We start from the raw sequence: 25716 nt of genomic DNA, 5'->3' as shown, positions 1-25716 counted from the left end.
TTTTTTTTTTTTTTTTTGCGGTACGCGGGCCTCTCACTGCTGTGGCCTCTCCCGTCGTGGAGCGCAGGCTCAGCGGCCACGGCTCACGGGCCCAGCCGCTCCGCGGCATGCGGGATCTTCCCGGACCGGGGCACGAACCCGTGTTCCCCGCATCGGCAGGCGGACTCCCATCCACCGCGCCACCAGGGAAGCCCTGCTCTCTTCAGTGATCTTAAATAATCATGTGAGTTACAATTTAGAGCAAGATTTAAACAAACACCAAGACCACTTGGTGCCTTTCCACATGACTCACTCTCCTAATAGGGAGACCAGGTGAACAGGCAGGTGTGCAGAGCGGGGACCATTTGAGGTGGGGCTGGAGGCTGGCTGATAGCACACCCTCAGCCGTACCATCCCTGGCTTCAGACTGGCTGGCTTCTCAGCCCAGGTCCCCACCTTTACAACTGGACTCATGGCGCCTTGAACTGGACCCAGGCCTTCTCCTCTATAGGATCACAGCTGCATGTGTATAAACCCCAAAACACTACACACTCCTTCAGAGTCCAGGAGATCAGTGTTCCCAGAGCCTACTTGGGAAACTACACTAAAACCCAGTTAGTGGCCCAAGGCCCCTCTTTCACACCCCAGCCATTCCAGGGCCCCACCTACCCCCAAAGACGGATGCACCTTTCTTGGAGCCAGCATGGAGAACACAGGCCCACAGCTTCTGAACTGGCTTTCCTATTTGTCTCATCCCCCAATTGTCTAACAATTTCCCTGAGGAAAAGCTCTAATTCTAGCTAAGCTGTTCTACCAACTCCCACCCCCCAGGAAGGCAGGGCCAGAGGCTGGACAAAGCTGTGCCTGTGGCTGGCTGGTGGCTCCCCTGAGACCAGCTGTGCCCATGTCCTCCATCAGTTCACAACAGGTGAATCCCAGGGTTGGGGTCATAGCATGAGTTGTAGAGATAAAAATGACTAGAGTAAACGCTGGGTCAAGGTTAGGTGAGGGCAGGGACGGACACTAGCAGCGTGGAATCGTGGGCAGAGATGGGATGGGGAGAGAAGTGGGTTGGGGTGGTGTAGGCGTTCCTTCTGTGGCCTGTGTGGCAAGACCGAGGACATGAGAAATTCTAAACCGAAAACTGATGCCCCAGATCTTTATGCTGTTTTATAAAGGAAGGCAATGAACGTTTTATCAGTTTCTTGAACTAATTTCAAACTTCAAAACTCAGACACGCTGTGTCCCTCCATCCGCACTTTTCACTGGCTCTCGAATGTTAGGGACAGGCCTGACAACCTGTGTTTCAGGAGGCGCATCCCATCGGGGCCGGACTGTAGGGAGGCTGCTGAGAAGGCTGCAACTTCGTGGCCTGCGGCCGGTCCCGCAAGAGATGGCCCCAGGGGCGCCCGCACTGCTGCTTCTGTCGCTGCTGTCACTGCCGGGTCTCCCGCCTCGCGCTGCCGGCTGCCCTGCGGCCTGCCGCTGCTACAGCGCCACTGTGGAGTGCGGCGCCCTGCGGCTGCGCCTGGTCCCGCCCGGGATCCCGCCCGGGACGCAGGTGGGCACCGAGTGGGGCTGCCGGGCTGCGGGCCAGGGGTGCCCACGACACGGAGGGATGGTGTGTGAGCCTCCCGGTGGGTGAATGGGGCGCCCTAGGGAAAAGAGAGACCCCCTCAGCGGGGTAAACGCCCTCCCTCCCTCCTTCTGGGACAGACGCTGTTCCTGCAGGACAACAGCATCGCGCGCCTGGAGCCGGGCATCCTGGCACCCCTCGCCTCCCTGCGTCGTCTCTACCTGCACAACAACAGCCTGCGCGCCCTGGAGCCAGGCGCCTTCCGTGCGCAGTCGCGCCTGCTGGAGCTGGCGCTCACCGGCAACCGGCTGCGCGGCTTGCGCGTTGGCGCTTTCGCCGGCCTGGCCCAACTGCGCGTGCTCTACCTAGCTGGCAACCAGCTGGTACAGCTGCTGGATTTCACCTTCCTACACTTACAGGTGAGGGGGGAGGAGTGGGCAAGAAGGGCAAGAGGTCCTCCTGCACCGCCACCTGCCTTACCGCGCTGGCGTAGTGAGGGGGAGAAAAGGCAGCCCAGTCTAGCCTGGTAAGAAGGGGACATGTCCCTCAGCGCCCCTTTCCCTGATGACCTACTGTCCCTGCTTCAGCGACTGCAGGAGCTGCACCTGCAGGAAAACAACATCGAGCTGCTGGAGGACCAGGCCCTGGCCGGGCTCTCCTCGCTGGCACTGCTGGACCTCAGCAGGAACCAGCTGGGCACCATCAGCCAGAAGGCCCTGCAGCCCCTGGCCAGCCTGCAGGTCCTGCGCCTCACAGGTACCTCTTTCTGGGGGCAAGGGACTCTCATGCAAAGGTAGCTTCCTTGACCACAGTGGTGGCGGTAGGTAGCCGGCCCAGCTGTGGAGGGGGCTCCAATGGCAGTGCTCTGGGGGTCCCCACCACCACCCGTAGCTATGACAGAAGGCTGCTAGGAGTAGGGGTGCTGGCTGGGTTACAGTTGCCTAAGGGAGACAGAAAAGGTATGAGTCCCTGAACAAACTGGACACAGCTGAGCGGCTCACACGCTTTAGGGCCAGGAGAGGGCAGGCAGGAAAAAACTGGAAAGATGAGACCAGGACTGGGGACATTTCCTGGAGACAGCACCCGAAGACAAGGCTGGCAGGACGTGCAAGGTTTTAGTGCTGGTGGTATATCTCTGTGCACACAGAGGTTCCCCCCCCCCCACCCAGATAGCAAGACTTGTCACAGGGAGAGTCGTCGGAGGAGCGGGGGCTTTCTGAGAGATGGGTGAAGTAAACTGGACGTGCATCACAGAAAGGAGATTGGGGTGGGGGTTGGCTGCCCACACTTAAGGAGACTGGGGTCAGAGAAGGGGTGGCAGGGGTCCCCAACTGTGGGAGGTGAGAAAGGGGCTCCTGCTCTGGCCAACAACCCCAACCACACACGCTGTGCTCTGGAGCCGCCCCTGAGCTAGCTACCTGTCCGCTGCTGCTCTGCCCACAGAGAACCCATGGCGCTGTGACTGTGCCTTGCACTGGCTGGGAACCTGGATCAAGGAAGGGGGCCAGCGACTGCTCAGCTCCAGGGACAAGAAAATCACGTGTGCAGAGCCTCCCCGCCTGGCACTTCAGAGTCTCCTGGAAGTATCTGGCAGTAGCCTCATCTGCATCCCACCCTCTGTGCACGTGGAGCCACTGGAGGTGACAGCCAACCTGGGTGAGGACCTGCGGGTTGCCTGCCAGGCTTCCGGCTACCCGCAGCCCCTGGTGACCTGGAGAAAGGTGGCGCAGCCTCGCGAGGGGCCGCCGCAGGCCCAGGCCCAACCTGAAGGCGGGGTGCCGGGCCCAGGTGGGCCCGGGGCATCCGACACGGGCAGCGGCATGCTCTTCCTCACCAACATCACCCTGGCCCACGCTGGCAAATACGAGTGCGAGGCCTCCAACGCCGGCGGCGCCGCGCGCTTGCCCTTCCAGCTTCTGGTCAACCTGTCCCAGCAGCTGCTGCTGGCGCCTGCGCCGCCCCGGGCCGGCGACCCAGCCAGCCACGAGCCCCTGCCCGAAGCGGGCGGCATGGCCTTTCGCGCCCTGGGCCTGGCCACGCAGACGGCCATTGCGACGGCCATCGCGCTCCTGGCGCTCACGGCGCTACTGCTGGTGACCATGATCTGCCGCAGGCGGCGCAGGCGTAAAAAGGCACCAGGGCTTCCCGGGGAGGGCGCGCTCTTCGTCAACGATTATTCGGACGGGCCCTGCACCTTCGCGCAGCTCGAGGAGCTCCGCGACGAGCGGGGCCACGAGATGTTCGTCATCGACCGCTCCAAGCCGCTCTTCGCCGAGGGCCCGGAGGAGGCGGCCGAGGGCGCAGCGCCCGGAATTGCGCAGGGTATCCCGCTGCAGCCGTCAGCCGCCTACGAGATCCGTTGCTGAGGGGGGGCGGGGGCGGACGCCCGCTGATGACGCGGGCCCCGCGGATTGGCCGGCCCGGCTCGCCCCGCGCATGCTCCAGCGCGATCAGTAAACGGTGGAAGCTGCGCCGTGTTGCGAGCCGTGTATGGAGTTCCTGGGCGTCCGGCGGGGCGGAAGCACCTGCAGACCCCTGCAGATGGAAGTTCTGGGGCGCGAACGGAGGGTAGCCAGGGTAGGCTTCCAACGCCCCACTGAGACCCTCCAAAAAAGACCCCTGCCCAAATCACCAGACCTCCAGCTCTGCAGGTCCGCCTCGGGCCCCGCCGCCCCAGGAAAAGCCTGAACCTCTGCGAGGAAGGGCGACGGACTGCGGAGATGTCTAGAGAAAAGATGGGGCGGCAGGCCGTTAAGACATATCACCCAGTGGCCAGGCTGGGGGTGACAGCAGAGGCGACAACTCACTCTGACCAGTTAGGACATAAAAAATAGCCACAGATTTAAGTTCTAAGCACACTGCACGTTTGTACCTTAAAGACACCCTCTGGCCCCCAAACCCGGCCGACAGGCAGTCTCCTGTGTGCCAGGGAAAGGAGAACGTTAAGAGGCCCCAGAGTGCCTGGGAGCCCAACCCTCCTCGAAGCAGGCCCCTGTCCAAACTTCCACCCCAGAGCAGTCTGCTCTTGGGGAGGGCCCAAAGGAAAAAACATCCTCTCTCAGCTCATAGATCCCAGGAACATTCCAAGGAGAGAACCAGGACACCGGAGGGCAGCTAAGTGCTGCCAAACCAGGCAGGGCCATGTAGGCCTGGAATCCAGCCCTCAGGCCCACAGATGGTGAGTCAGGGGAGCAAGTGCAGGACAAACTGCACAGGGTACTGCAAAAAGCATGGGCATGCTCAAGGAGCAAAGAAATCAGAGACTAGTGCCTTCGTGTCAGGCCTCCAGCAAGGTCCCAAAGGCTCTGACTACCCAAGGAGCAAGAGGCCTCCAGCAGCCCTGGACCCCAGGACAGCCTAACTCTCACCCAGAGCCTGGAGATCACAGGCTAAAGTAGTCTGCAGCCAGGCGCCCATAGATATCTGTGGTCCAGAGCACGTGGGCACGGCCTGAGGCCAGTAGCAACTGGTGCAACTCAGCCTCCACGCGGGCAAACTTCTCCTCATTGATAGAGGCTTCCAGCAGGACAGAGGCAGGCGGTGGCCAGGGCAGGCCCTCATAGCAGTCCACGGGGAAAGGGTGCACCACCGTGCGCAGCTCGGCCTGTGCCACCGAGTCCCTCAGGAGCTCCTTGAGGCCCGCCATAGACAGCGGGTTGCCGTAGAGGCCGAGGTAGCGGAGGCTGGCACAACGAGTCAGCACGGGAAGTGTGGCCAGCAGTTGGGTATCGGCAAGCTGGCACTCGGTCAGCTCGAGGTGCAGCAGCGTGGCTGCTGCTGCCTGCAGCAGACCCTGGAAGGGCTCCAGCTGGCTGCCGGACAGGTCATTGCCACTCAGGTCCAGCTTCTTGAGGTGGACAGCATGGGGGCTCCGTGCCAGGAAACGCAGGTCCTCAGGCAGCAAGGCACAGAAGGCCAGCTCCAGGCTCTCCAGGGGGCTCTGCAGGGTGCTGCGGAGGACACAAGGGGTCACAAATAGGCTGGGCCAGGGGAAGGCCTCCTGGAGGGGAAAGGAAAGGAAGGGAAGGGCAGGGCAGGGCAACAGCAAGGCCTGCTCACCTGAGCAGCTGGTCCAGCCGCCCCGAGAGAAGAGAGGAGCCCATGCTGAGCTCCCGCAAACAGGTGAAGCGGCCCATCTGGGCCAGGAAGTAACGGAAGTTGTCCTCGCCGTCCACAGAGGGCTGCCGAGAGTCCCCGTGCACATAGTGTAACCGCAGGCTGGCCAGGTGCTGGAAGCGGGCCACATGTGGGATGATGACGGACAGGCCTCGCAGGCCCAAGTTGTTGAAGCGCAGGTCCACGCGGCGCAGGCAGCCTGCATCCAGAAGCTGCAGCAGGGCCACGGTATTGCGCATGGGCAGGTCCTCAGCCCGCAGGTCCCGGCAGCAGAGCCGCAGTGGACTGCCCGCGCTGCTACGGAGTGCCTCCCGCAAGAATGCATAAGAGGCCCGGTTCACCCGCAGGTCCACACGCACCTCCACAGGAACGGGGGCCAGGCCGGGCTCTGCAGTCCTGCCCTGCTGCTGTGCGATGCACGTGCGGGCCACAGCTGCTGTGCAGTCCCACATGCTCATGGTGCCCGGGTCCTGCTCCACGCCGTCATCCAGGAGGCCCGTCATGTCCAGCACCCGCAGCGCGTGCTTCCTGGGAGCACGGGTGGGCTGAGGCAGGAGACAAGGGGACACAGCCCACACCCACTCCCAGCCACCTCAGGACAGGAGCAACGTGCCTGTTCCCGCACTGTGCTCTTGCACCAGCCTGGAACCTCTTAGGGGACCCTCTCTGCACCCCCCAGGCCCGAGGGCCCCTCCAGTGAGCCCATACCTGCAGAGGGGCTGTGTGCCAGCCTCAGTCTCCGGGGTGTGGAGCCGGGCAGTCAGCCCCAGGATCACGGCTTGCATGCTCTCTGTGCTAGGCCGCTCCTGCAGCAGGGCCCGGCTGCAGTGGGCACACTCCTGCAGCAGCTGCTGGAAGCTAAGCAGTGGAAAGGGCCACGTGTGCACCAGCTCGCGCAGCACAACGGTCTTCTTGTCCATGAAGGCCACTTTGAAGAGCAAGGGGAAGAGCTCTCGTGGCAGCAGGGGCAAGGCCTGGCAGGCAGCTGACTGGCACTGGAGCACCTGCCGTGTGCTCAGGAACACAAGGGTGTGCATGGTGCTGGGCCGGGCAGGAGGCCACCTGCAGGGAAGGGCCCTTCAGTGGGGAGGACAGACCCCAGGCCTCCACCCCCTCCACGCACGGGTAGTGGGAAAGCTCAGCATGGAACTCGGCACAAAGTGGAGAACCGTGGCACCAAAGAGCAAGTGCTGGGTGCTTGGCCTTAGGCTAAGGGTAGTGAAAAGGAGAACAAGGCCACCCCCAGGCCCCACCCTCCAGAAGCTCGGGGGCCTCCCTAGGGAGACAAAGCCATCGAGCAGCACATAAACAGCATGGCACCAGAGATGACCAGCTTGCCTGGGTGTGCTTTTGATGGCTGTTAATCTGCAGGGCCCACCATCTGTGTTCAAGGCCTCCCAAATCACAATGCCACTTATCAGAGATCTTTTCTGCCTTTCCTTAAAAGCAGGCGAAAACAAAGCCTCCCTATCCCCCAAGCACTAGAGAGATGGGATACTACCAGGGGGCTGGAAGCTGCATCACAGGACCCTCTCCCAGCCTCCTCAGAAGCCTTGGGAGGCCACCCTTGGGTTCTGTGCAGCACATCAAAGAAGAGTTGGAAGTACAGGTGCAGTTTAATAAACAGCAGGGCAAGTAGAAAGGACCAGAACCCAGACAACTCTGAGTCCAAAGGGCCTGAGTAACCCAAGCCCTCAACACGAGCCCCAGTTCTAACTACTGTCTTTCAGGAGCATTATCAGGCACGGAGACCCCTGGAAATTTACAGAAAGAATACCCCACCCATCGAGATCCTCGCCACCTGTGTAAACGCCTCTCTCTTCCCTGGAGAACCATGTTAAGAGACCAGGTCTCAAACCCATGGGATTCAGAGGCCCCAAATTAGGGGCCTTTGCTCAGATGAGTAGAGGCAGCTGCCAAAGGGACATCCAAGCTGACAAAGAGCACAAAGGAAGTGCCTGAGAGCACAGGGTACCTGGGTGTCAGCTCTGCTGCTGACTTACTGTGCGCCCGCCTGGCACCTACCTCATCCTCAAAACTGCCTCTGGATCATCTTCCTGAAAACAGGTTAGACAACTAAGACCTAAGCCTTGCCCAACAGAGGTTACAGCCTGGGTGATGAGCTCGGGAAGGGAGGCAGCCTGGCCCCAGAGCCCCTGCTCTTGCGGCCCTCACACCCAAGTCCTTATTAGGGCACTGGTTCCTGAGAAGCCCGGGACGTCAACCCTCGGCCTCGCTCTGCCTACGGACAAATCTCGCGAGGACGATTCATACCTCGCTGTGACAGGACAGACCAACCAAGCACCTGTCACGAGAGGAAACGAAAGCAGCCAGTGTGGTCACCGTGGGAGGAGCCTCTGTGTGGTGGCCACCGCCCCCCCCCACACCGGCCCGCGGTTCCGCAGTTTCCCTAAAGACGCCCCCGCCCGGCTCCTCCAAGCCTCGAGCCGCGGGAGGCTCTAAATCCGACGCCCTCCGCCTTCCGGGCGGGGTCTGCCCCTCGAAGCCTGTGCGTCGCCTCCTGGGACCCGAGGTCGCTCAGCCCGGCACCGTGCTCCGGGTCCTCCCCTCCCCGCAGCCACACCGCCTGGGCTCCCGCCCCCGCCTCCTGGGCGGCGCCGATCCGAGCGCCGGCACCGGCCTCGTGCGGCCAGGAAGAGACGGGGACACACGCCGCCACGCTCCGTCCCAGGCCGGCAGCCTGCGCTCACCGGGCCCGCAGAAGACGACGCCGCCGCCGGGCCGCCGCCGCCGCCGCCGCCAGCCCCGCCTCGCCGTACGTCGCGCCCCGCCCAGCGCCGCCGCGCGCCTCGATGACGTTGACGCCCCCCATTGGCTGCCGCCCCAGGGCCCCGCGGATTGGCTGCCCCGGCCCGGCGGCCGCCACGTCGCCCCGCCTCCAACCCCGCGGAGCGCCACCAGTGGCTGGCGGCTGGCGTCGCTCTCCTGGCGGGAGATTCCTGGGGCGCCGGGCGCAGGGCAAGGCGACCATGGAGCAGCTGCGGGATGTGCGGGAGCGGCTGCAGGCGTGGGAGCGCGCGTTTCGGCGGCGGAACGGGCGGTTGCCGGGCCAGGTGCGGGCTGCCCGTGGGCGGGGAGCTGAGGGAGCGGCATCCGGCTGACGCGCTCCCTTTACAGGAGGACGTGGAAGCGGCGCCCGAGGAGACCCGCGGTGAGCAAGCGGGCGCAGGGCGGAGGCAGCGGTCAGGGACGCGGGCAGGGGGCGGGCGGCCTCAACCCCCACGCCCAGCCGAGCCCTGTCTCCTGAACACCGACCCCCCCCCCTGCCCCGCCCTCAGCGCTCTACCGGGAGTACCGCACCCTGAAGGAGGCACTGGGTCAGGCCGGCGGCGTCGGGCCTCACGGCTCGGAGCAGTCGCTTCCCGCGGCGGCGGCCGAGGAGGTACCCGGGCTCGACATCCCAGCCTATCGGTCAACTTCCTGTATGCCGGATCCAGGAGTCGTGACCCAGGCTCTGTGGGGCAAAGAACTCAGGGGGCGGGCTGACAGGGTGGAGGAAGGACAGCCCCCGCCCCCAGGTCTCCGGGGCTGGAGACACCTCTGTTCCCCCCCTGCGCCAGCCTTTCCGTGGCCTAGATCTCTACCGTCTCTTCCTGCAGATGCTGGAGCCCAGCTGCTGGGGGCCCCACCTGAATCGGGCCGCGACCCAGAGCCCCCATCCTCCATCAAGGCTCAGCTCTCAGGGATCTGTGCAGGACTACGGGAAGAGGCTTAAGGCCAATCTAAAGGGCAGTCTACAGGTGAGGGTCGGGCAGGCAGTGTATCCAGCCTGGGTCCAGAGCTACTCTTGGCCCAGGAGCAGGATCAGCAGACACCCAACCCTGCTAAGTCTTTCACACGTATGCACACGCACACACACAAGTCTAGCATTTCCTAGGGCGCAGTTCTCCAGAAGAGCTCAGCGTCGCCTCTACTCTCGACTTCTTTGATGTCCCCGCCCTAAGTTTCTCATATCGCTGAGCTGTTACAGGTGGGGCCTCCAGCAGGTTTCAGAGTCTGCAGCACCCCCAAGGGCCTGAGTTCCTGCTTGCTTATCTCTCCCTCCCAGGCTGGGCCAGCCCTGGGCCGAATACCCCGGCTTACACGAAGATCCTCCTCCAAAATGCCTTCCCCAGGGCCACCACGCACAGAAGCTGCCACCATCTCTCCAGAAGAAGTCAGTGAGGTGCCCCCTCAGCCTCCCAGGCCCCAGCTGAGGCCAGGCCGGCCCCAGCAGTTGAGGGCATCCCTGAGCCTGCGGCTGGGCTCCCTAGACCCAGGCTGGCTGCAGCGGTGTCACAACGGGACCCCAGATTTTCTGGGGGTTCCCAAGGCCTGCCAGCCTTGCCCGGGTGCAGAGGTGTCCCAGGTTCTTACTCCAGGTGTAGCATCTGTCTTCGGTCCCAGCGCTGGCCCCGAGGTGCCTTTACAGAGTCCAGAGACTCCAGCCCTACTCGCAGCTGCTATCAGTGCAGGGAACTCTCAGCCTGGTACTCGTCAAGGCAAGAAGCGGAGATGGAGTGGGGAGCTGGAGGGAAGCCCTGCACAGACCCAGCAGGACAGCGGCCAAGCAGGACCCCTGCCTGCGGGAGCTGGGGCTGCAGTGCCTGCAGAAGACTGTCCAGAGCAGCCTGTGCAGGCGCAGCCCCCCAGCAAGCCCCCAGCCCCCAGGTATCACTGCCCTAGCCTCCCAGCAGCGCTGCCCTCAGTCGCGCCACGGTGGGGAGGGTGGTGGGTGCAGTCGACCTGTGCGTCTCTTCTAGATCTGCTGTCCGGGACAGGGGGAACTACGTGCGGCTCAACATGAAGCAGAAACGCTACGCTCGGGGCCCGGCCTCACGGGGCCGGCTCCTGCGCAAGCAGGTGAGGAGGTGGTGCCAGATGCTCCCGCCCACCTGCCTTGCTTCTTGCTCTGTGAGTCTCCTTTGTGTCCCCACTAGGTATGGAAGCAGAAGTGGCAGAAAAAAGGAGAGCGTTTTGGGGGTGGTCAGTGCAGAGCCACAGCCCAGGATTCTTGCTCCCAGTGTGGGCAGCTCAGTCACTGGGCATCCCAGTGCCCTCAGCCAGGTGAGGCCTCTGCCCTGGGGGGTGGCTTGGGCCAGCGCTGCTTGCAGGGGTTGTGCTCTTTGGGGAGGCGTCTCTAGCTCAAGCAAAAGGCCCTCCTAACTCCCGCCCCTGGTTCAGAACTTACCCTGGCCCCTCAGAAGGAGGGTGGCAAGGATGGGGGTGGCACACAGACCCGGGCCACGTTCGAGGAAGTATCCCAGAGAATGGGCGCTGCCTGCCGCCAACTCTCTGGTGAGCAACGAGGTGGAGGAGAGGTGGTAGCGAGTGGCTTTCTTGCCGGAGTGCCCGCAGGCCGGTCCGGAGCTCCTGTCCCGCGCTGTCTTATCTGCTCTCGGTAGGTGAAGACGGCACAGAGCCTGCAGGGCCTGAGCTGCCGGCACCCACAGGGCGGTCTGTGCCCAAGGCTCCTTGTCCGCCTCCCGCGCCACCACTCTATCCGCCAGGGCCTTTGGGGCAGGTTGTAGGTGAGTAGACGCCTACCAGCTCCAGAGCCTTGACTGGCGGGTGGGGGCGACTCGGGGCCATGCTGACAGGTACCTGTGTCCACAGACACGCCCGCCGAGGTGCTTCAGGCCCTGGAGCAGCTGGGGCACCGAGCCTTCCACCCTTTGCAGGAGCGTGTGGTCATGCGGATCCTGTCTGGTGCGTATGGCCGGCAGGGGGCGTGGCGGGGCAGGCTGGGCCACGGGGCTGTGCTCGTGACCCTCGGTAACACCCAGGCATGTCCACGCTGCTGGTGCTGCCCACGGGGGCCGGTAAGTCCCTCTGCTACCAGCTCCCGGCGCTGCTCTACTTCCGGCGAAGCCCCTGCCTCACGCTGGTCGTCTCTCCTCTCACGTCGCTCATGGACAACCAGGTTGGTGGACAGAGTCCTTGGGCAGGTGCGGAAGGCAGGAGCTGGCACCCGTGGCTCTGCTGACCCACTGGGGCTGCTGCTCCGTGCCCCACCCCCACCCCCGAGTGGCAAGTCGCCAGGCCATTTTCAGCTCTGTCTGTAAGCTGGCAGTGGCCCAAAGGCAGCAGGGACACAGCTGGCTCGACCCAGGCCCGCCCACAAGAGGAGCAGCTTGGGGGAGGGGGGCGTGCCCACTGGGACCCGTCTCCAGTGCTCCTGAGTCAAAGCCCACAGGCGGCTCTGAACCCTTAGTCACAGGACCCAGGACCTAGGTTTTTTCTCCCAGAGATCCTGGCGAGGACACAGCAGTAGTTGTCTGGCCAAACCATTCTCAGAGGCATGTGGGGAAGGGCCAGGGCTGGTGGCCTGTGACAGGCGGTGCTCCTGTGCCTGCAGGTTTCTAGCTTGCCCCCAGGCCTGAAGGCGGTCTGCATCCACTCGGGGATGACCAAGAAGGAGCGGGACTCTGCCCTGCAGAAGGTACGGGGCCCTCCCAGGGCGAGGCCGGCAGAGGCAGCGGGCAGACCCCCTTGGCGGTGCTCCCGACCCTGCCGTCCTCCTCAGGTTCGGTCAGCCCAGGTGCAAGTGCTGACGCTGTCGCCAGAGGCGCTCGTTGGGGCGGGGGGCGCTGCCCTCCTCACTCAGCTGCCACTGATCGCCTTTGCCTGCATCGATGAGGCCCACTGCCTCTCCCAGTGGTCCCACAACTTCCGGCCCTGCTACCTGCGTGTCTGCCAGGTAAGCCTTGTGCGGGGCGCGGAGGGGGGTTGCTGCGTGAGCAGACCAAGGAAGGTTGGGCATCTCACCACTCCTCTCCACGCAGGTGTTGCGGGAATGCGTGGGTATCGGCTGCTTCCTGGGTCTCACAGCCACGGCCACGCGCAGCACCGCCCTTGACGTGGCCCGGCACCTGGGCGTGGCCGAAGAGTCTATCCTCAGGGGGCTGGGCACCATCCCTGCCAACCTGCACCTCTCTGTGTCTTCGGACAGGGACCCAGACCAGGTAAGCACGCACGCGGGGGCCGAGCAGAGGCCCTGTCTTCCGACTGCTCACGCTGACCCTCGTCCTCTCCAGGCTCTGGTGACGCTGCTGCAGGGTGATCGTTTCCGTGCCCTAGACTCTGTCATCGTCTACTGTAACAGACGAGAGGACACGGAGCGTGTCGCGGCCCTGCTGCGCACCTGCCTGCGTGAGGCCCAGGCCCCACGATCCCGAGGTGAGGTGGAGGCAGGCCTACACCCCACAGATGGGCCCTGGGCACGTGCCCCACCTGACCATCGTGGGTCTTCCCTGCAGGCCGAGTCCCAGAGGCTGTGGCTGAAGCCTACCACGCCGGCATGGGCGGCCGGGAGCGGCGGCGGGTGCAACGGGCCTTCATGGAGGGCCGGCTGCGGGTGGTGGTGGCCACAGTGGCCTTCGGGATGGGGCTGGACCGGCCAGACGTGCGGGCCGTGCTGCACCTGGGGTTGCCCCCAAGTTTCGAGAGCTATGTGCAGGCTGTGGGCCGGGCTGGGCGTGATGGGCAGCCTGCACACTGCCACGTCTTCCTCCGGCCCCAGGTGGGTACCGTCCCCCCACCGCTCCCCCAGCCCCGCCCCCTGCTGCGGCCCCGCCTTCATGCTGCTCTGCCGCAGGGTGAGGACCTGTGGGAGCTGCGCAGACATGTTCACGCCAACGTCATCGACTTCCTCGCCGTGAAGAAGCTGGTGCAGCGCGTGTTCCCTCCCTGTGCTTGCACCCGGCAGCCCCCAGAGCAGCAGGGCGATGAGAGCCGGGAAGGGCACTCGGCCAGGGTCCTCGTGGCTGCATCTCCCCAGGATGCTGACCATCCCAGCCTTGAGCACACAACCCGGTGCCCGGGCCACAGGCGGGCGCTCCCGGTGCAGCCAACCGTGCAAGCCCTGGATATGCCTGAGGAGGGTGAGGGGCAGGGAGCGTGGGGGGCGGTGTGGGGACACCCCCGCACCCCCGCACCCTCGCATCTTCTGAGCCCTGCTCTGCCCCCAGCCATCGAGACTCTGCTGTGCTACCTTGAGCTGCACCCACAGCGTTGGCTGAAGCTGCTGGCGCCCACCTATGCCTGCTGCCACCTGCGCTGCCCCGGGGGCCCCACCCAGCTCCAGGCCCTGGCCCGCAGGTGAGCGCATATCCCACCCCGGGCTCAGGACAGGGACAGAGAACCAGGGCTGCCAGTCACATGTCCCTTCCCCTGGTACAGGTGTCCCCCCCTGGCCGTGTGTTTGGCCCGGCAGTGCCCCAAGGAGACAGGTGGGGGAAGCAGTTCTGTGGAGCTGGATGTGGTCGAGCTGGCAGACTCCATGGGCTGGGAGCTGGGCCCCGTGCGGCAGGCTCTCCACCAGCTGCGATGGGATCCAGAGCCCGGGACAGGTGCGCCCGCCCCCAGCCCTGCTTGCCGGCTGTTTGCCGCCTTCCTGCCAGTTTCTGACACCCTATCTGGCAGGTGTGCCTCGGGGCACGGGGGTGCTGGTGGAGTTCAGGGAGCTGGCCTTCCACCTGCACAGCCCCGGGGACCTGACAGCCCAGGAGAGGGACCACATCTGTGACTTCCTGCACGGCCGCGTGCAGGCCCGTGAGCGAGAAGCCCTGGCCCGCCTGCACCGCACCTTCCGGGCTTTTCACAGGTGCAGGAGGGGGTGGGCAGGGCCTGGGCCACCCCCTCCTGCCCAAGGTGGGCCACTCTGACAGGCTTTCCCCGCCCCAGCGTGGCCTTCCCCAGCTGCGGGCCGTGTCTGGAGCAGCCCGATGAGGCACGCAGCGGCAGGCTCAAGGCCCTGCTCAGCCAGTACTTCGAGGGAGAGGTAGAAGCACCGGGGGGCGTGGAGGCCGAGGAGGACCCTGAGCCAGGCCAGGCCAGGGTGAGTGTCCGGGCCTCCGGGGAGCGGGGAGGGCGAGAGGAGTCGCAGAGAGGACGCGCCCCCGGCTGCGGGCACACACCTGCCTCCCGCCCCTCACCGAGCACTGCGGAACAGCACGCCATGTGTCCCCACCGGCAGCTCCAGGACTGGGAGGACCAGATCCGCCGGGACGTCCGCCACCTCCTGTCCTCGTGGCCAGAGCAGCGGTTCTCGGGCAGGGCTGTGGCCCGGGTCTTCCACGGCATCGGTGCGGACCCGGGAGGCCCAGCCCCGAGCAAGGTGGGGGCTGGGGGCAGGCCTGGCCGAAGTCCTCAGAGCCATGTCTCCTCCTCCCACTGCAGGAAGCCCCTGCTATCCGGCCCAGGTGTACGGGCGGGACCAGCGCTTCTGGAGAAAGTACCTGCACCTGAGCTTCCACGCCCTTGTGCACCTGGCCACAGAGGAGATACTGCTGTGGGGCTGCTGACCACCCTGCCGCGCAAGGACCCGGTTCCCCCACATCAGAGGCACGGGCCTCAGCAGGGGCTGCGTGGCCACAGCATGGGGGGGGGGGGCGGTGTCAGGTGCAACAGGTCCTCAAGGCAAAGATGGGTGTAGATATCAGTGACCAGGACAGCGACCAGCCACTCTGGACAAAGGCCACCACCAGTAGCATGGGGGCAAGGAGGCCCCAAAGTGCAGAATAAAAGACACTCAAGTCATCTTCAGGAACACTTCTTCCAGCGCGGACACCCCCACGGTCTGAGGATAACCTTGCACGTCACTCATCCCAGACACAGCCTAAAGGCACACTCCACTTTATTGGTAAGTCTGGACACCCAGTTCAGGCCAGGGTGTTGGGTGCAAGGCCCAGGTACAGCATGGGTGCGGCTGAGAGAGCGAGGAAGACAGAGAAGCAGAGGCGTGGCCCCAGGTTGTCAGCTAGGGCTCCAGCCAGCGTGCCCATCAGCAGCTTCCCCAGTAGCTCTAGAGTAGCCAGGAGACTGTAGTGTGTGGCCTGCTAGGGGAGGGGGAATCACATCAGGACCTGCTTGGACTCCAGTCCTGCAGCCCCTGGTGTTGCAGCTACATCCCCTCACCTGCAGGGCACTTGGTGCCAGCTGGCTGCAGTGCATCATCAGGGTGAAGGTGGTGGTTGTGACCAGGCCCCCCAGGAAGTGCTGCAGACACAGGCTCAGCAGGGCTGCCCCTGGGAGGGCTGAGGTCAGCAGGGCCCAGGACTCCAAGCTCCTCCCCCCTATGGCCCACCCCTCACCTCTCAGGACTGTGCTGGGGGCCAGGCTGGCCCCAGGGCTGTCCAGGTGAAAGAGCATGGCAGTCTGACAGGCCAGGCCCCCAAGACGGAACTGAAGCGCTGACTTCAACAGGGGCAGTGGCTGCCTGGGGTGGGGTGATGGGTCAGGTCAGAGGGCGTGGGGAAGGAAGGGGAGACAGGTGGGCGGGGCAGGCTGAGGGGGGCTCACCGGCGCCTGGCCAGGAGGGCCCCACCCAGGGATGAGCCAGCAATGGAGCAGGCCACAGCGCCCACACCATTCCACAGCCCCAGCTCTGGGGTAGAGATGCCGCAGTCCAGCAAGAGCAGTGGGAACAGGCCGCTGGTGCCCTGCTCACCTGTGGAGAGAGTCAGCAGGGGTGGCTGGCACACCTCCACCTGGGTCTCAGTCATGCTCCCCCAGCCCGGCCTTTTTCCTGGGCCACAGATGCCAGGAGACAGCTGGGGCTGGGCTTCAACGACGCTCAGGGTCAGCGTGAAGCAGCTCAGAGAGGCCCAAGGGAGTGTGGCTGGAGCTGGACGTGCAGAGGGCCAGGCTGGGCTCCAGACTTCAGGTCAGACCCCAAAAGAGGAAACGCAACCCTGCAAGTGAGTTTAGGGCTCCTGGGGACCCACCCCTGCTGTTCCTGACTCACCCAGCTTGTAGGTGAGCACGAAGCCCACTGTCCACAGGGTCCCAGGCACGGCCAGCACGTCCTGCCCAAGGTGCAGAGTGTGTCGGGGGTGTTCTGAGGGCAGAGGTGTGGGAAGCTGTCGCAGGGCTGGTGCCCCCCAGGTCAAGGCAGCAGCCAACCAGTAAGTGGCAGCCAGGAGCAGGAAGAGCAGGGGCCAGGAGAGGGTGGGCACAACGGCCAGCAGCCCACCCCCAGCCAGCACCGCCCCCAGCTTGTATGCGACCACCTGCACAGTGCTGCCAGGCCCCAGCTCTGCGGGCTCCAGGAGCCGCACAGCCAGCATGTCCAGGGCCACATCCTGCACAGCTGCAGCCAGATTCAGCAGCAGAAGCAGCCCCGCCACCGTGACAGGCAGCCCGGCCTGACCAGCTGCGGCGGGAGGGTGCGATGCCAGCAGCCCACACACCAGGCCCAGAGCAGCTGTGCTGAGCGTCAGCCAGGCCCTTGGGGAGCCCCGAGTGTCCACCAGCGGGGCCCACACAAGCTTGAACAGCCACGGTGCGTACAGCGCCTTGGCCAGTCCCACGCGTGTCAGGGAGAGGCCACGGGCCCGCAGCAGCACGGGCAGCAGCCCAGACTGCAGCCCATAGGGCAGGCCCTGCACCAGGTAAAGGCCGGCCAGCGGCAGCAGCTTCCCACGCATGGCGAGGAGGCGGGGCGCTGGGGCCCAAGCTCTAGTGGCCGGGTCTCGGTTCAAGGCCGGCCGGGGCGGCATGAGAGGTTCCACTCGGAGTGGGGGCAGGGTGCTTCCGAGGGGGTCCGGTCCGGTCGGGATGGAGTCACGGGTCACAGAGCGGCATGGCTCTGGGGCTGGGCCAGGGTTGGACAGGCTGGCGTCCGCACCCGCGCCCTTGGGTCCTGGGGGCGTCAGAACCCCAAAGAACTTTCAGGCCTCCTCCAAGGCGGCGCTGGCTGGGGCAGCGCTCTGGACCGGGCGGCGCAACCCGGAAACGCAGCGGCCATAGAGAACGCGGGCGGGCTAGAGCGCCGGCCGCCTTCTGGCGCCCCCGGTGGCCAGCTGTCTTCGAACGTCGGAAGCGGCCGAACCCGCGGCCCATTCAGGTCCCTCCCAAGGCTATCAGATCTGGTCCCCAGACCCTAACTCTCCGGAAGTGCTTCCTGGTGTCTCACCTGGAGCCTGGTGGCCGCAGGGTCCGCTGGGCCCCCCACGGAGGACCCACTGTCTACTACCGCTTACATCGGCTGCTGGACCCTCACCTCGCTGTGCTAGTGGTCTCGGCGCCCTCCCCAGGCCAGTGGCCGCAGAGGGTCGTGGAAGGCAGGAAGTTCGTGGGAAAGGCTGAGCCCACGTTCAGCCCAAGGAGGCACCCGGCTGCTGCCCGAAACGCCTTCTAGTGTCTAGCGACAAGGCCAGGAGAGCCAGTCCAGGTCGGCTCCAGCCCGACCCCACCTGGCCTTGGAGAGGGCGGGGCGGGGCGGGGCGGGGCGGGGCGGGGCCCACCCGACGAGAAACCTGCGCCTCCCCTGTCCTCTCCTGCCCAGAGCCTTGCTGTGTGGGGCACCTGGGGCCCAGGGGAGATAGTGAAGCAGGGACTATGGTTAAGAACCGCATCCAGAGTGGAGCTGGGGCCTTGGCCAATACTCTCCCTAAGCCCGTGGGGCGCTGAGGCCTGCCAACCCCTAGATCAACTCGCAGACACTTGAGCCAAGACATTACGTCAGCTGCCGAGGCCACGGGGAGTGAGCTTCCTTTCATTTCCACACAGTTTTGGGGCCCAGGTTTCCTCATCTGTGAAATGGGGACTATGGTGCCCACCAGCGAGGGCCCTTTGTGCAGTGATGCACAACAGTGTCCGGCATGCACATACTCGCGCGCCAGTGTCAAGGACACAGGGCTGCCCGCCAGCCCCCAGCCCAGGTCCTTCGGCCCAGAGCTCCACCGGGCACCTCTTCCTCGGCATCTTCCGTGCCCTCGTCCCCCGAACTTGCCTTCGGGTGCCCCAGCTCAGGAGGGGGCCTCCCCTCTCACTGCTTCCCAGCCCAAGAAGTGCATTTGCACGTGGACGTCACACACCACACACACCGTGGCAAAGCGAGACCCGTTTGCTCTTCCTCCCCTCCCTGCTCCTGGGCCGGCGCCACCGCTCCTCCAGCGGTCCACAGTGGCGGCACCACTGCCCGCGCCCAGTTACGGGAGCCGAGACCGCCCCCTTGAGTCCTCACGGTCACTTTGCTTCCCGGTGCTCGCCCCATCCCGCCAAGTCCATCCCGTAAGAAGGTCACCTCCCCTGGAAGCCCTCCCTGACCACTCCTCCCGGGCCCCCAGGACTGCACAGAACCTCACACAGAAAGGCAGTCAGGAGCGGACAAGGCGGCGGAGGCGCATACAGGTGTGCACACAGCCTCCAAGCCAGCCCACTGCTTTATTAGGGGCCTGAAGAGAGGCAGGGGCCCAGCCACACAGGCAGCAGGAGCAAGTCCAGAGGGCTCCAGAGACCCCAGGACCCTGAGCACTGTCCGCCCGGGGTCGTCCCTGCCGGCCCAGCCTGGCCCCCAGCGGTGTCATCAGGAGTACTCGCGGGTGAACTTGGCATGGAACTGGCTCAGCGTTTCCAGCAAGGGCCGCAGCTTCTCCATGGGGGGCAGAATGGTCATCCTAAAAGGGGGAAGAAGGTAAGCGATTGGGGTGGGGGTCGCGGGGAGGGGATGCGGGGGCCCAGCCTCACCGGAAGTGGTAGGTGCCTTCCCGCTGCCCGAAGCCACTGCCAGGCACCACGCAGATGCCGGTCTCCTCCAGGAGGCGCAGGCAGAAGAACATGTCGGGAGCCAGGCCCAGCTCCTGGGGGCGGGCGTGGTGGGGGGGCGGGTCAGGGCGGGGCGTCCCAGGCCGCGCGGGCCCCGCCCCGCCCCGCCCCGTCCCGCCCCGCACGCCGCACGCCGGACCTGAGCGCGCTGCACCGCGCGCGGGGGCAGCTGCACGCGCGGGAAGGAGTACATGGCTCCCTGCACCGGGTTGCAGCGGATGCCGGGAGCCTCGTTGAAGACCTGCTCTGTGAGCTTGGCCTTGGCCGCCAGCTCGGCCAGCACCGCCCGCCTCTCCTGCGGCCGTGGAGAGAAGGCCGGTCAGGCTGGGCCAGGGGCGCGGCGCCCTGACCCCCGCGGCCCCGCCCACTCACCGCCTGGAACTGCGCGAAGGAGGGGTCGGAGGGCGCGGGCGGGCTGACCGCCACGTCTAGCAGGACCTGGCCCGGCGTGGGCGGGCACAGGCGCACGCTCCGCAGCTTCTGCATCTGCTGCTGCACCGCTGCGTCCATGTTCACCACCTCCACGTAGCCGCCGCGGAAGCCGCACCTGCGAGGCGAGGGCGGGCGTCGAGGCAGGGCCGGCAAGGAGGGGCCGGTCTGGCGGGCGAAGTGAGCCAGGCCGCGGCCCGGGTGCCCGGCCCCGCCCGCCCGGCCAGCACGCACTCGCCCATGTAGCCCTTGGAGACCGAGTGGAAGGAGGCGAGCTCCTGCCGCGCCGCGTATGGCGGCCCCATCTCCGTGAGCACCTTCTTGAACGAGTGGAACTGCGAGCCCTCGGCGTACACGTTGTCCTGGTACACCTGGACGGGCGGACGGGCGACAGCGGGGTGCGTCACGGGGGCGCGCGCCGCCGCCCTCCGACCCCTCCCTGCGGGGGCCCCGGCCAGCACCTCATCGGCCAACAGGAAGAGCCCCTCCTCAAAGGCGAAGCGGATCACGGCCTCAATGCACTCGCGGGTCTGCACCTGCCCTGGGGCACAGACGGGTCCGAGGTCAGCTGAGGGGGCGCGCTGCTCTTCGCGGGGCGGCGGGCGGAGGGGCAGGCTGACCCAGGCTCAGAGCGCAGGGGTGCCTGTTCGGGCCAGGGCGGTGGGGCGGGGGCGGGGGCGGGTGGGGGCGCGCACCGGTGGGGTTGCCGGGGTTGATGATGCAGAGCGCGCGGGGCCGACAGTGGTCACGCGCCTGGAGCAGCGCGCGCCTCAGCTCGGCCACGTCGAGCGCCCAGGCGCGCTCCTCGTCCAGGTAGTAGTCCACCTGCACCGCGTTGAGCTCGGCCAGCGCGGCGGAGTAGAGTGGATACTGAGGGATGGGGATGAGCACGCCCGTGCGCGTGCGACCCTCGCCGGCCACCAGCAACTTAAGCAACGTCTGCGGGTGGGATAGGGAGGCGGGGTTGGCGGGCCGAGGGCTGCACCCGTTCCCCGCCCCGGGCGCCGCCGTGCCAGGACGAGCCGACCCGCTCGGCCGCGCACTAGGAGCCGCGGTGTCTCCCCGCGCTGCCCCGGCCTACCACGATGGCGTCGCTGGCCCCCGTGGACAGGAAGATGTTATTGGGGTCGGCGGGAATGCCTCCATCGCGCCGCTCAATGTACCGCGCCACGTCCTCGCGGATCAGCTGGGTGCCAGAGCTGATGCTGTAGGCCCCTGGGCCCGGGGACAGGGAGGACGGGGTGGGAGTCGGGGTGGGACAGGTGAGGTCCCCTTGCATCCCTCCCGAGGAGACTCGCCCCTTCCAGCGGGCAGATCCACCCGTCTCCTGGGACAGCCTCCCCCAGCGCCTGCCCCTGCCCCTCCCTGGGGCTTGGGCAGGTTCTGGCACTCACCCAGGCTGTGGCCCCCACATGCCTGCAGGATGCGCTCCGCCCTCCTCTTGGCGTCGTCGGGGAAGTCAGGGCTGTTCAGGAGATCAGGGTGGACGCAGAGCGCCAGGACCTGGGAGGAGCGAGTGCTGGGGCCAGGGCACATGGGCTGACAGGGAAGGGGTGCAGGGCAGTACTGAGCCTCACCTGGCGCAGGAAGGTGATAGGCGTCTGCCCCATGGCCTGTGCGTCCCCGATGTTGGCTCGGATGATCTCAGTGAAGGGTTTCTTTACGCCCTGTGGCGGGGGTGGGGTGGGGTGGGGCAGTGACAACGGACCTTATGGCTCCCACGGGCCTTGTCTCATTCGGCCCAGGGGTGGGGGGAGAATGGGGCCGCTCAGCGCCCCTGTGCGGCGCTGAGGTGGTGGGGGGGCCCAGGACCCTACCTGGCGCAGCTCCTGCTCCAGCTCCAGCGCCCGCAGCACAATTGGGCCTCGTACCGCATACTCCACCTTCCGGACACACGGGTTCATGGTGTCCAGCGTCAGCACCTTCTCCGTCAGCCCATTCGTTGCAGCCTGACTGTGGTCACCTGTCCTCAAGGCCATGACCCTGCTCGGACCGGGCAAGAAGGAGACTCAGGAGGCGTCAGGATCCAGAAGCGTGGGTGAGGGAAGCTGGGTCCCGGGTTGGTGGGCCAGGGCTGGGAAGGGAGCACCCACTTCACTGCAGCCTGCTGGCCCCACTGAAAGGGACAGAAAAGGCTGAAGGAGCCGGGCCCGCCAGGCCCCGCCCCACCCGTCTGGGCACAGTTCTGCCCTGGGGAGCCACAGGGAGTGGGTGAGAAGACAGGCGGGGCTTGGGGTGAGGCCCAGTGCCCGCCCAGTGTCCCCGTGACAGGGGAGCAGGAGACCCGCATGGGAGGTAGGGACAGACGGAAAGGGTCCAGCAGCTTTGAGGGACTAGGCTTGGGGGGGGGGGCGGGCTGAGTGCCCTGAGGGGTTGGCTGAGCCTGCAGGGGAGAATGAGGCCTGGGGCCTCTGGAGGTTTACCCCAGTAGGGCTCGGCCAAGGCCTGACCCTTTGGACCACCCCCCATCTTTGCTGGGGCCAGCAGAGTAGGCCTGTCTCCCGGGTAACTGAGCCAGGCCTCAGGAATCCTGGGGCTGTCTGGGGAGGGGAGTGAGGCTTCAGATGCGGGGGCTCCATCTGGCCCCTCCTGCGCTGGGGACCATGGCCCAGGGCAGCAAGAGCCCTGGGGCTGGACCTCGGTCCCCCATCAGTGCTGCAAGGCTGGAGTCTTTGGGTTGGGGTGTTGGGGGAGAGGCGGGGCAGCTCTGGGCCTTCGCAGGGCCCTTGGACACCTCAGCTGTTCTGGGCTGCTGTCCTGCCCTTTCACCGAGCACACACCAGCCTGGGGCTGCCCTTGGGGCCACACCACAGGCAGGGTGACCTAAGCTTCCCTTCCCTGTGGCTCATGATTGGTGGAGAGAGTGGGAAGCGAGCCGTGATAAGCCCTCAGGGCCCCACCTCCACAGGCCCTGCAGGGAGCTGATAGGCCATGCCCAGCGGTGGCCACCCCAGCACCAGGATCTGGCTCCGCAGTGAGGGTCAGGGAGCAGCAGGTCCTCTCAGCTGCGCGGGGCTGTGGGTGGCTGGTCAGGCCTGGGGAAGGCTTGGCCCCTTTGCTTCTGCCGGCTGGAGAGGAAACAGGAGGCCAGACGGCAGCCTCTCACCTGCGTCTCCTGCTCTGCTGCTGCCGTCACCTGTGCCTCCCAGTGTGCAGGCCTCTCTGGGCCCTGGGCTGGAGAACAGGTTAATATGGGCCCGGCCGCAGGCAGAGCCAGGCCCCGCCCGCCCCCTGGCAGCAGGGCCATGTGGCAGCTGTGGTGGCAAGTGGACCTTGGGCAGCGCCCCACCCCACACGCTAAATTTAACCAGCAGCCTCCCCGCGGCCCTCCCCCACCGTGCTGAGGACACCCCTCCAACCACTGATGCTCAGGGATGGGGGGGGCCTGTGGACACTGGGCTGACCAGGTCAATGTCCAGCGGAGAGGGTGACCCAAGCCCATGCCCCCCAGCACTGGTGGCCATGCCAAGGAACCTGCCCTGGACAGATGAGCTGGCAGTGCCCCAGCCCTACCAAGTGAGGCCCCGAAGGGGCCCTGTCACCCTGACACATGGTGCCTGGTCAGCTCAGAGCCTCAGCAGCCAACTGTTGGCCCTCCTTGCCAGCCTGAGCAGAAGCTGGCAGCCAGGCCCCAAGGTAGGGGCTGCATGCCAGTAACGGGGAACCCGCCCCCCACCAGGGAGGCTTCTGATGCTAGCCTTGTGCCACTTTGACCCTCTGGCTGTTGCCCAGGAGTCTTATGGAAAACACCCTCTCCTCTTCCAGCCAGGATCCCTGCCCCTCCAGCATGGACACCCCCAGCCCTGGCCAACAAGGAGTGGCCTTCTGAAGCTCCCTGTTCCCCTCAAGAAAGCAAAGAATTCCAAAGGCGTCTCCAGGAGGCTGGGGCGGCAGGGTGCAGTAAGCACTAGGCCTCTTGCCAGGGGCCGTGGGCCTCACGCCCACGCAGGGGCTGGGCACCACAAGCAAGCCCCAGCACGCGCCCACAGCCCTCAGGTGCTCACAGGGCCAGGCGCACCCAGGCCCAGCAACACAGCAGCTCCCCACCATGGCAGTGGTGGCCCAGCTGAGACACACGACAGGGCAGGTGGCAGAACGGCCCTTTATTGAGAGTCACAGAGTGAAACTAGGTCTCCACAGCCAGGTGCTTCCCAGGTACAGCCTCTGCCACAGGTCCATCCTCGAGGAAGGAGGAGGCTGGCAGCCTAGCCCGGGACACACGTTGCGGCACGTAGAGCAGGGGCCCTGGGCCTGGCAGTGGGACCTTGGCCACCCAAGCGCCAGCCCCTCACATGAGCAGGCAGCATGGCCTCTTCTCCACGCGGGCCTCTTCTGAGGGGGCTGTGAGTCTGAGCAGGGGTGGGTCTCCACCAGCCCCGGAGCCACACTCCAGCTGGGGGGTCTCAGTGTCCACGGGCAGTTCAGACTCAGCGGCCTCGAGCCCCTCAGGCGGGGGTCGCTGCAGCTTAGCAGCAGCCCGCTGACGCTTCAGCTCTGCCAGGGTGTGGGGGGCCTTGGCCTGGACCAGGGCGTCAGGGGTGGTGCTCTCCAAGGGGCTCAGCTGGTAGGAGACACTTCGGTCCAGCCGCTTGGAGTACAGGTGCCGCCCGGGGGGCGCCCCCACTCGGCCGTTGTGCTGCCTGGCCGCCTCTGGGTCCTCCTCCTGTGTGGGGAGCACAGGCCCCGGAGGCCATCAGGAAGGTCCCCTCTGGCCTGGGGTCCCGGGCTGCGTGGCAGTCCAAGGGCAGAAACGCGGGTGGGGGCGGCAACTGACGCCCACGGGGCGCGAGTCTTGCATATGGGGGCGGGGCCCCTGGTCCCACCAGCTCCTGAGGCTGGTACGGAGGGAGGCGGGGCACGGCTGGGCGGGGCTCACTTCGGGGGGCGGCCGCCGGAGCTCCGCATCCGTCTGGCGGTCCTCGTCCTCCTCGGACGGCTCCGGGCTGGTAGGCGGGGGCTGTTGCCACACGATGGCCTCCTGGGCGTGCTCCTTGCGGTACAGGCTGGTGCGCTGGGTCAGGCTCACCCGCCTCACCACCTTCCTGGGAGGGGGCGGGCAGGAGGAGTGGTGGGGGAGACACCGCCTTCCCTGCGGACTCTGCCCCGAGCTCCAGAGGGCACGGAGGCCTGCCAGCTGACATCAGCAGGGGCAATGCCCGGGGCAGAGCCCAAGGGGCGAGGGGAGGGGAGAGGGGGGCTGAGGGCCCGTGGGTGGGGCACTGGGCGGGCCCGCGGGGGCCTGGCGGGAGGGGCGGGCACTTACCCCCGGCTGCCGGCGCTAGAGGTGCGTCGACGCAGCAGAGAACGCTGGCGGCCCTGGGCGCGCAGGAGCGCGTCGTGCTTGTGTTTCAGCTCCAGCAGCTTGGCCCGCACCTCCTCATCCCCGCACACGTCTGAGGAGGAGTGGCCGGAGGGTCACGGGCGCCCGCCCGCCTGCCCCCTACACCGGGAGGATGCGGCCCCAGGCTCACCGAGAGGCGTCTCGTCCATCAGGGATTTGCCATTCAGGTCAGCCCCGTGTGCCACGAGCAGCTCCACCAGGTGCACCTGTGGGCCGGCGAGCCCTGGCTGCTGAAGCCTGCGGAGCCGCCGAGCCCGCCCGGCCCCACCGCCCCACAGGCACTCACCTGGCCCCAGTAGGCCGCCGCGTGCAGTGGCTCCCAGCCGTCGCGGTCCTTGGTGCTCAGGCTGGCCCTGTGTTCCAGCAGCAGGGCAGCCGCCTCGCCGAACCCGTTGGCCGCGGCGATGTGTAGCTGCAGGCAAACCGCCGGCCCCTGAGTCCCGGCCCTGGTTCGGCCGGCAGCCTCCTCCCCTGCCTGGGTCCCACGCGGCCCTGAACTCACCAGCGTGGCGCCGTGGTCCCGGGGGGCATTGAGGTCCGCCCCCTCCTGCAGCAGGCTCCGGATGTCCTCCAGCATATGCAGCTCGGGCAAGGCCCGGGCCCGCTCGATGCTGTCCTGGGTGATGCCTGCGGGGCAGTGGGCTCAGGGCTCCACCCCCAGCACACCACCTGCCGCAACCCGCACCCCCCTGCCCTGGCAGGCAGGCAGGCAGGCAGGGCTGCA

At 66.2% G+C, this 25716-nt stretch overlaps 6 protein-coding genes across 21 annotated transcripts in view; 2 read left to right on the top strand and 4 right to left on the bottom strand.

The window, feature by feature from the left end:
• Positions 1-115: 115 nt before the first annotated feature.
• Positions 116-4025, top strand: LRRC24 (leucine rich repeat containing 24). Of its 6 annotated transcripts, none has more exons than XM_081258952.1 (6): positions 139-223; positions 811-919; positions 1214-1540; positions 1711-1974; positions 2143-2311; positions 2999-4025. In XM_081258952.1, coding segments are annotated over exons 1-6 (1794 nt in total). In that variant the 5' UTR covers positions 139-221; the 3' UTR covers positions 3922-4025. The 6 variants fall into 6 exon arrangements, with proteins under 6 accessions (XP_081115082.1, XP_081115078.1, XP_081115077.1 ...); XM_081258951.1 differs by having other exon boundaries at positions 1696-1974; XM_081258955.1 differs by having other exon boundaries at positions 204-223; positions 811-907; positions 1290-1540; positions 1696-1974.
• A 350-nt stretch (positions 4026-4375) lies between these two features.
• LRRC14 (leucine rich repeat containing 14) lies at positions 4376-8427 on the bottom strand. Of its 3 annotated transcripts, none has more exons than XM_081258958.1 (4): positions 8383-8427; positions 6380-6733; positions 5615-6199; positions 4376-5505 (listed from the first exon to the last, which is right to left on the bottom strand). In XM_081258958.1, exons 2-4 carry the CDS (start codon positions 6706-6708, stop codon positions 4938-4940), a joined length of 1482 nt encoding a protein of 493 aa, XP_081115084.1. In that variant the 5' UTR covers positions 6709-6733; positions 8383-8427; the 3' UTR covers positions 4376-4937. The 3 variants fall into 3 exon arrangements, with proteins under 3 accessions (XP_081115084.1, XP_081115085.1, XP_081115086.1); XM_081258959.1 differs by lacking the exon at positions 8383-8427 and adding an exon at positions 7647-8376; XM_081258960.1 differs by lacking the exon at positions 8383-8427 and adding an exon at positions 7946-8376.
• A 38-nt stretch (positions 8428-8465) lies between these two features.
• On the top strand, positions 8466-15212 carry RECQL4 (RecQ like helicase 4). Its single transcript, XM_081258944.1, is given in 22 exon segments — positions 8466-8745; positions 8810-8843; positions 8971-9074; positions 9292-9432; positions 9741-10358; positions 10361-10534; positions 10612-10738; positions 11077-11202; positions 11288-11380; positions 11458-11594; positions 12030-12113; positions 12198-12371; positions 12457-12636; positions 12709-12850; positions 12931-13193; positions 13269-13554; positions 13642-13771; positions 13853-14022; positions 14096-14276; positions 14357-14510; positions 14649-14757; positions 14852-15212. Coding segments are annotated over 22 exon segments (3813 nt in total). The 5' UTR covers positions 8466-8484; the 3' UTR covers positions 14977-15212.
• A 79-nt stretch (positions 15213-15291) lies between these two features.
• On the bottom strand, positions 15292-17506 carry MFSD3 (major facilitator superfamily domain containing 3). Of its 3 annotated transcripts, none has more exons than XM_081258454.1 (5): positions 16419-17498; positions 15974-16121; positions 15766-15890; positions 15590-15699; positions 15292-15510 (listed from the first exon to the last, which is right to left on the bottom strand). In XM_081258454.1, exons 1-5 carry the CDS (start codon positions 17170-17172, stop codon positions 15334-15336), a joined length of 1314 nt encoding a protein of 437 aa, XP_081114580.1. In that variant the 5' UTR covers positions 17173-17498; the 3' UTR covers positions 15292-15333. The 3 variants fall into 3 exon arrangements, with proteins under 3 accessions (XP_081114580.1, XP_081114581.1, XP_081114582.1); XM_081258455.1 differs by having other exon boundaries at positions 15292-15507; XM_081258456.1 differs by lacking the exon at positions 15590-15699 and having other exon boundaries at positions 16419-17506.
• Positions 17507-18769: 1263 nt separating this feature from the next.
• GPT (glutamic--pyruvic transaminase) lies at positions 18770-22772 on the bottom strand. Of its 2 annotated transcripts, none has more exons than XM_081258777.1 (11): positions 22758-22772; positions 21469-21634; positions 21229-21318; positions 21046-21154; positions 20733-20866; positions 20347-20590; positions 19886-20192; positions 19595-19769; positions 19362-19517; positions 19145-19257; positions 18770-19074 (listed from the first exon to the last, which is right to left on the bottom strand). In XM_081258777.1, exons 2-11 carry the CDS (start codon positions 21628-21630, stop codon positions 18984-18986), a joined length of 1581 nt encoding a protein of 526 aa, XP_081114903.1. In that variant the 5' UTR covers positions 21631-21634; positions 22758-22772; the 3' UTR covers positions 18770-18983. The 2 variants fall into 2 exon arrangements, with proteins under 2 accessions (XP_081114903.1, XP_081114904.1); XM_081258778.1 differs by lacking the exon at positions 22758-22772 and having other exon boundaries at positions 19886-20022; positions 20113-20192.
• A 963-nt stretch (positions 22773-23735) lies between these two features.
• Positions 23736-25716, bottom strand: part of PPP1R16A (protein phosphatase 1 regulatory subunit 16A) — a 28748-nt gene continuing 26767 nt past the window's right edge. For 5 of the 6 annotated variants that reach the window (XM_081258771.1, XM_081258776.1, XM_081258773.1 and 2 more), the window contains 5 exons: positions 25279-25619; positions 25123-25198; positions 24915-25044; positions 24528-24693; positions 23736-24314 (listed from right to left, as the gene is read on the bottom strand). In XM_081258771.1, coding sequence (XP_081114897.1) covers positions 23940-24314; positions 24528-24693; positions 24915-25044; positions 25123-25198; positions 25279-25619 — 1088 coding nt within the window. In that variant the 3' untranslated portion in view covers positions 23736-23939. The remainder of the gene's footprint in view (positions 24315-24527; positions 24694-24914; positions 25045-25122; positions 25199-25278; positions 25620-25716) is intronic. The other variant, XM_081258775.1, reaches the window with a different exon arrangement.

This window comes from Mesoplodon bidens (genome assembly GCF_964165515.1).
Source record: "Mesoplodon bidens genome assembly, chromosome: 16".
Taxonomy (NCBI): Eukaryota; Metazoa; Chordata; class Mammalia; order Artiodactyla; family Ziphiidae; genus Mesoplodon; species Mesoplodon bidens.
Note: the sequence above shows the minus strand (reverse complement) of the source record. Positions and strands in the feature narration are given on the sequence as shown.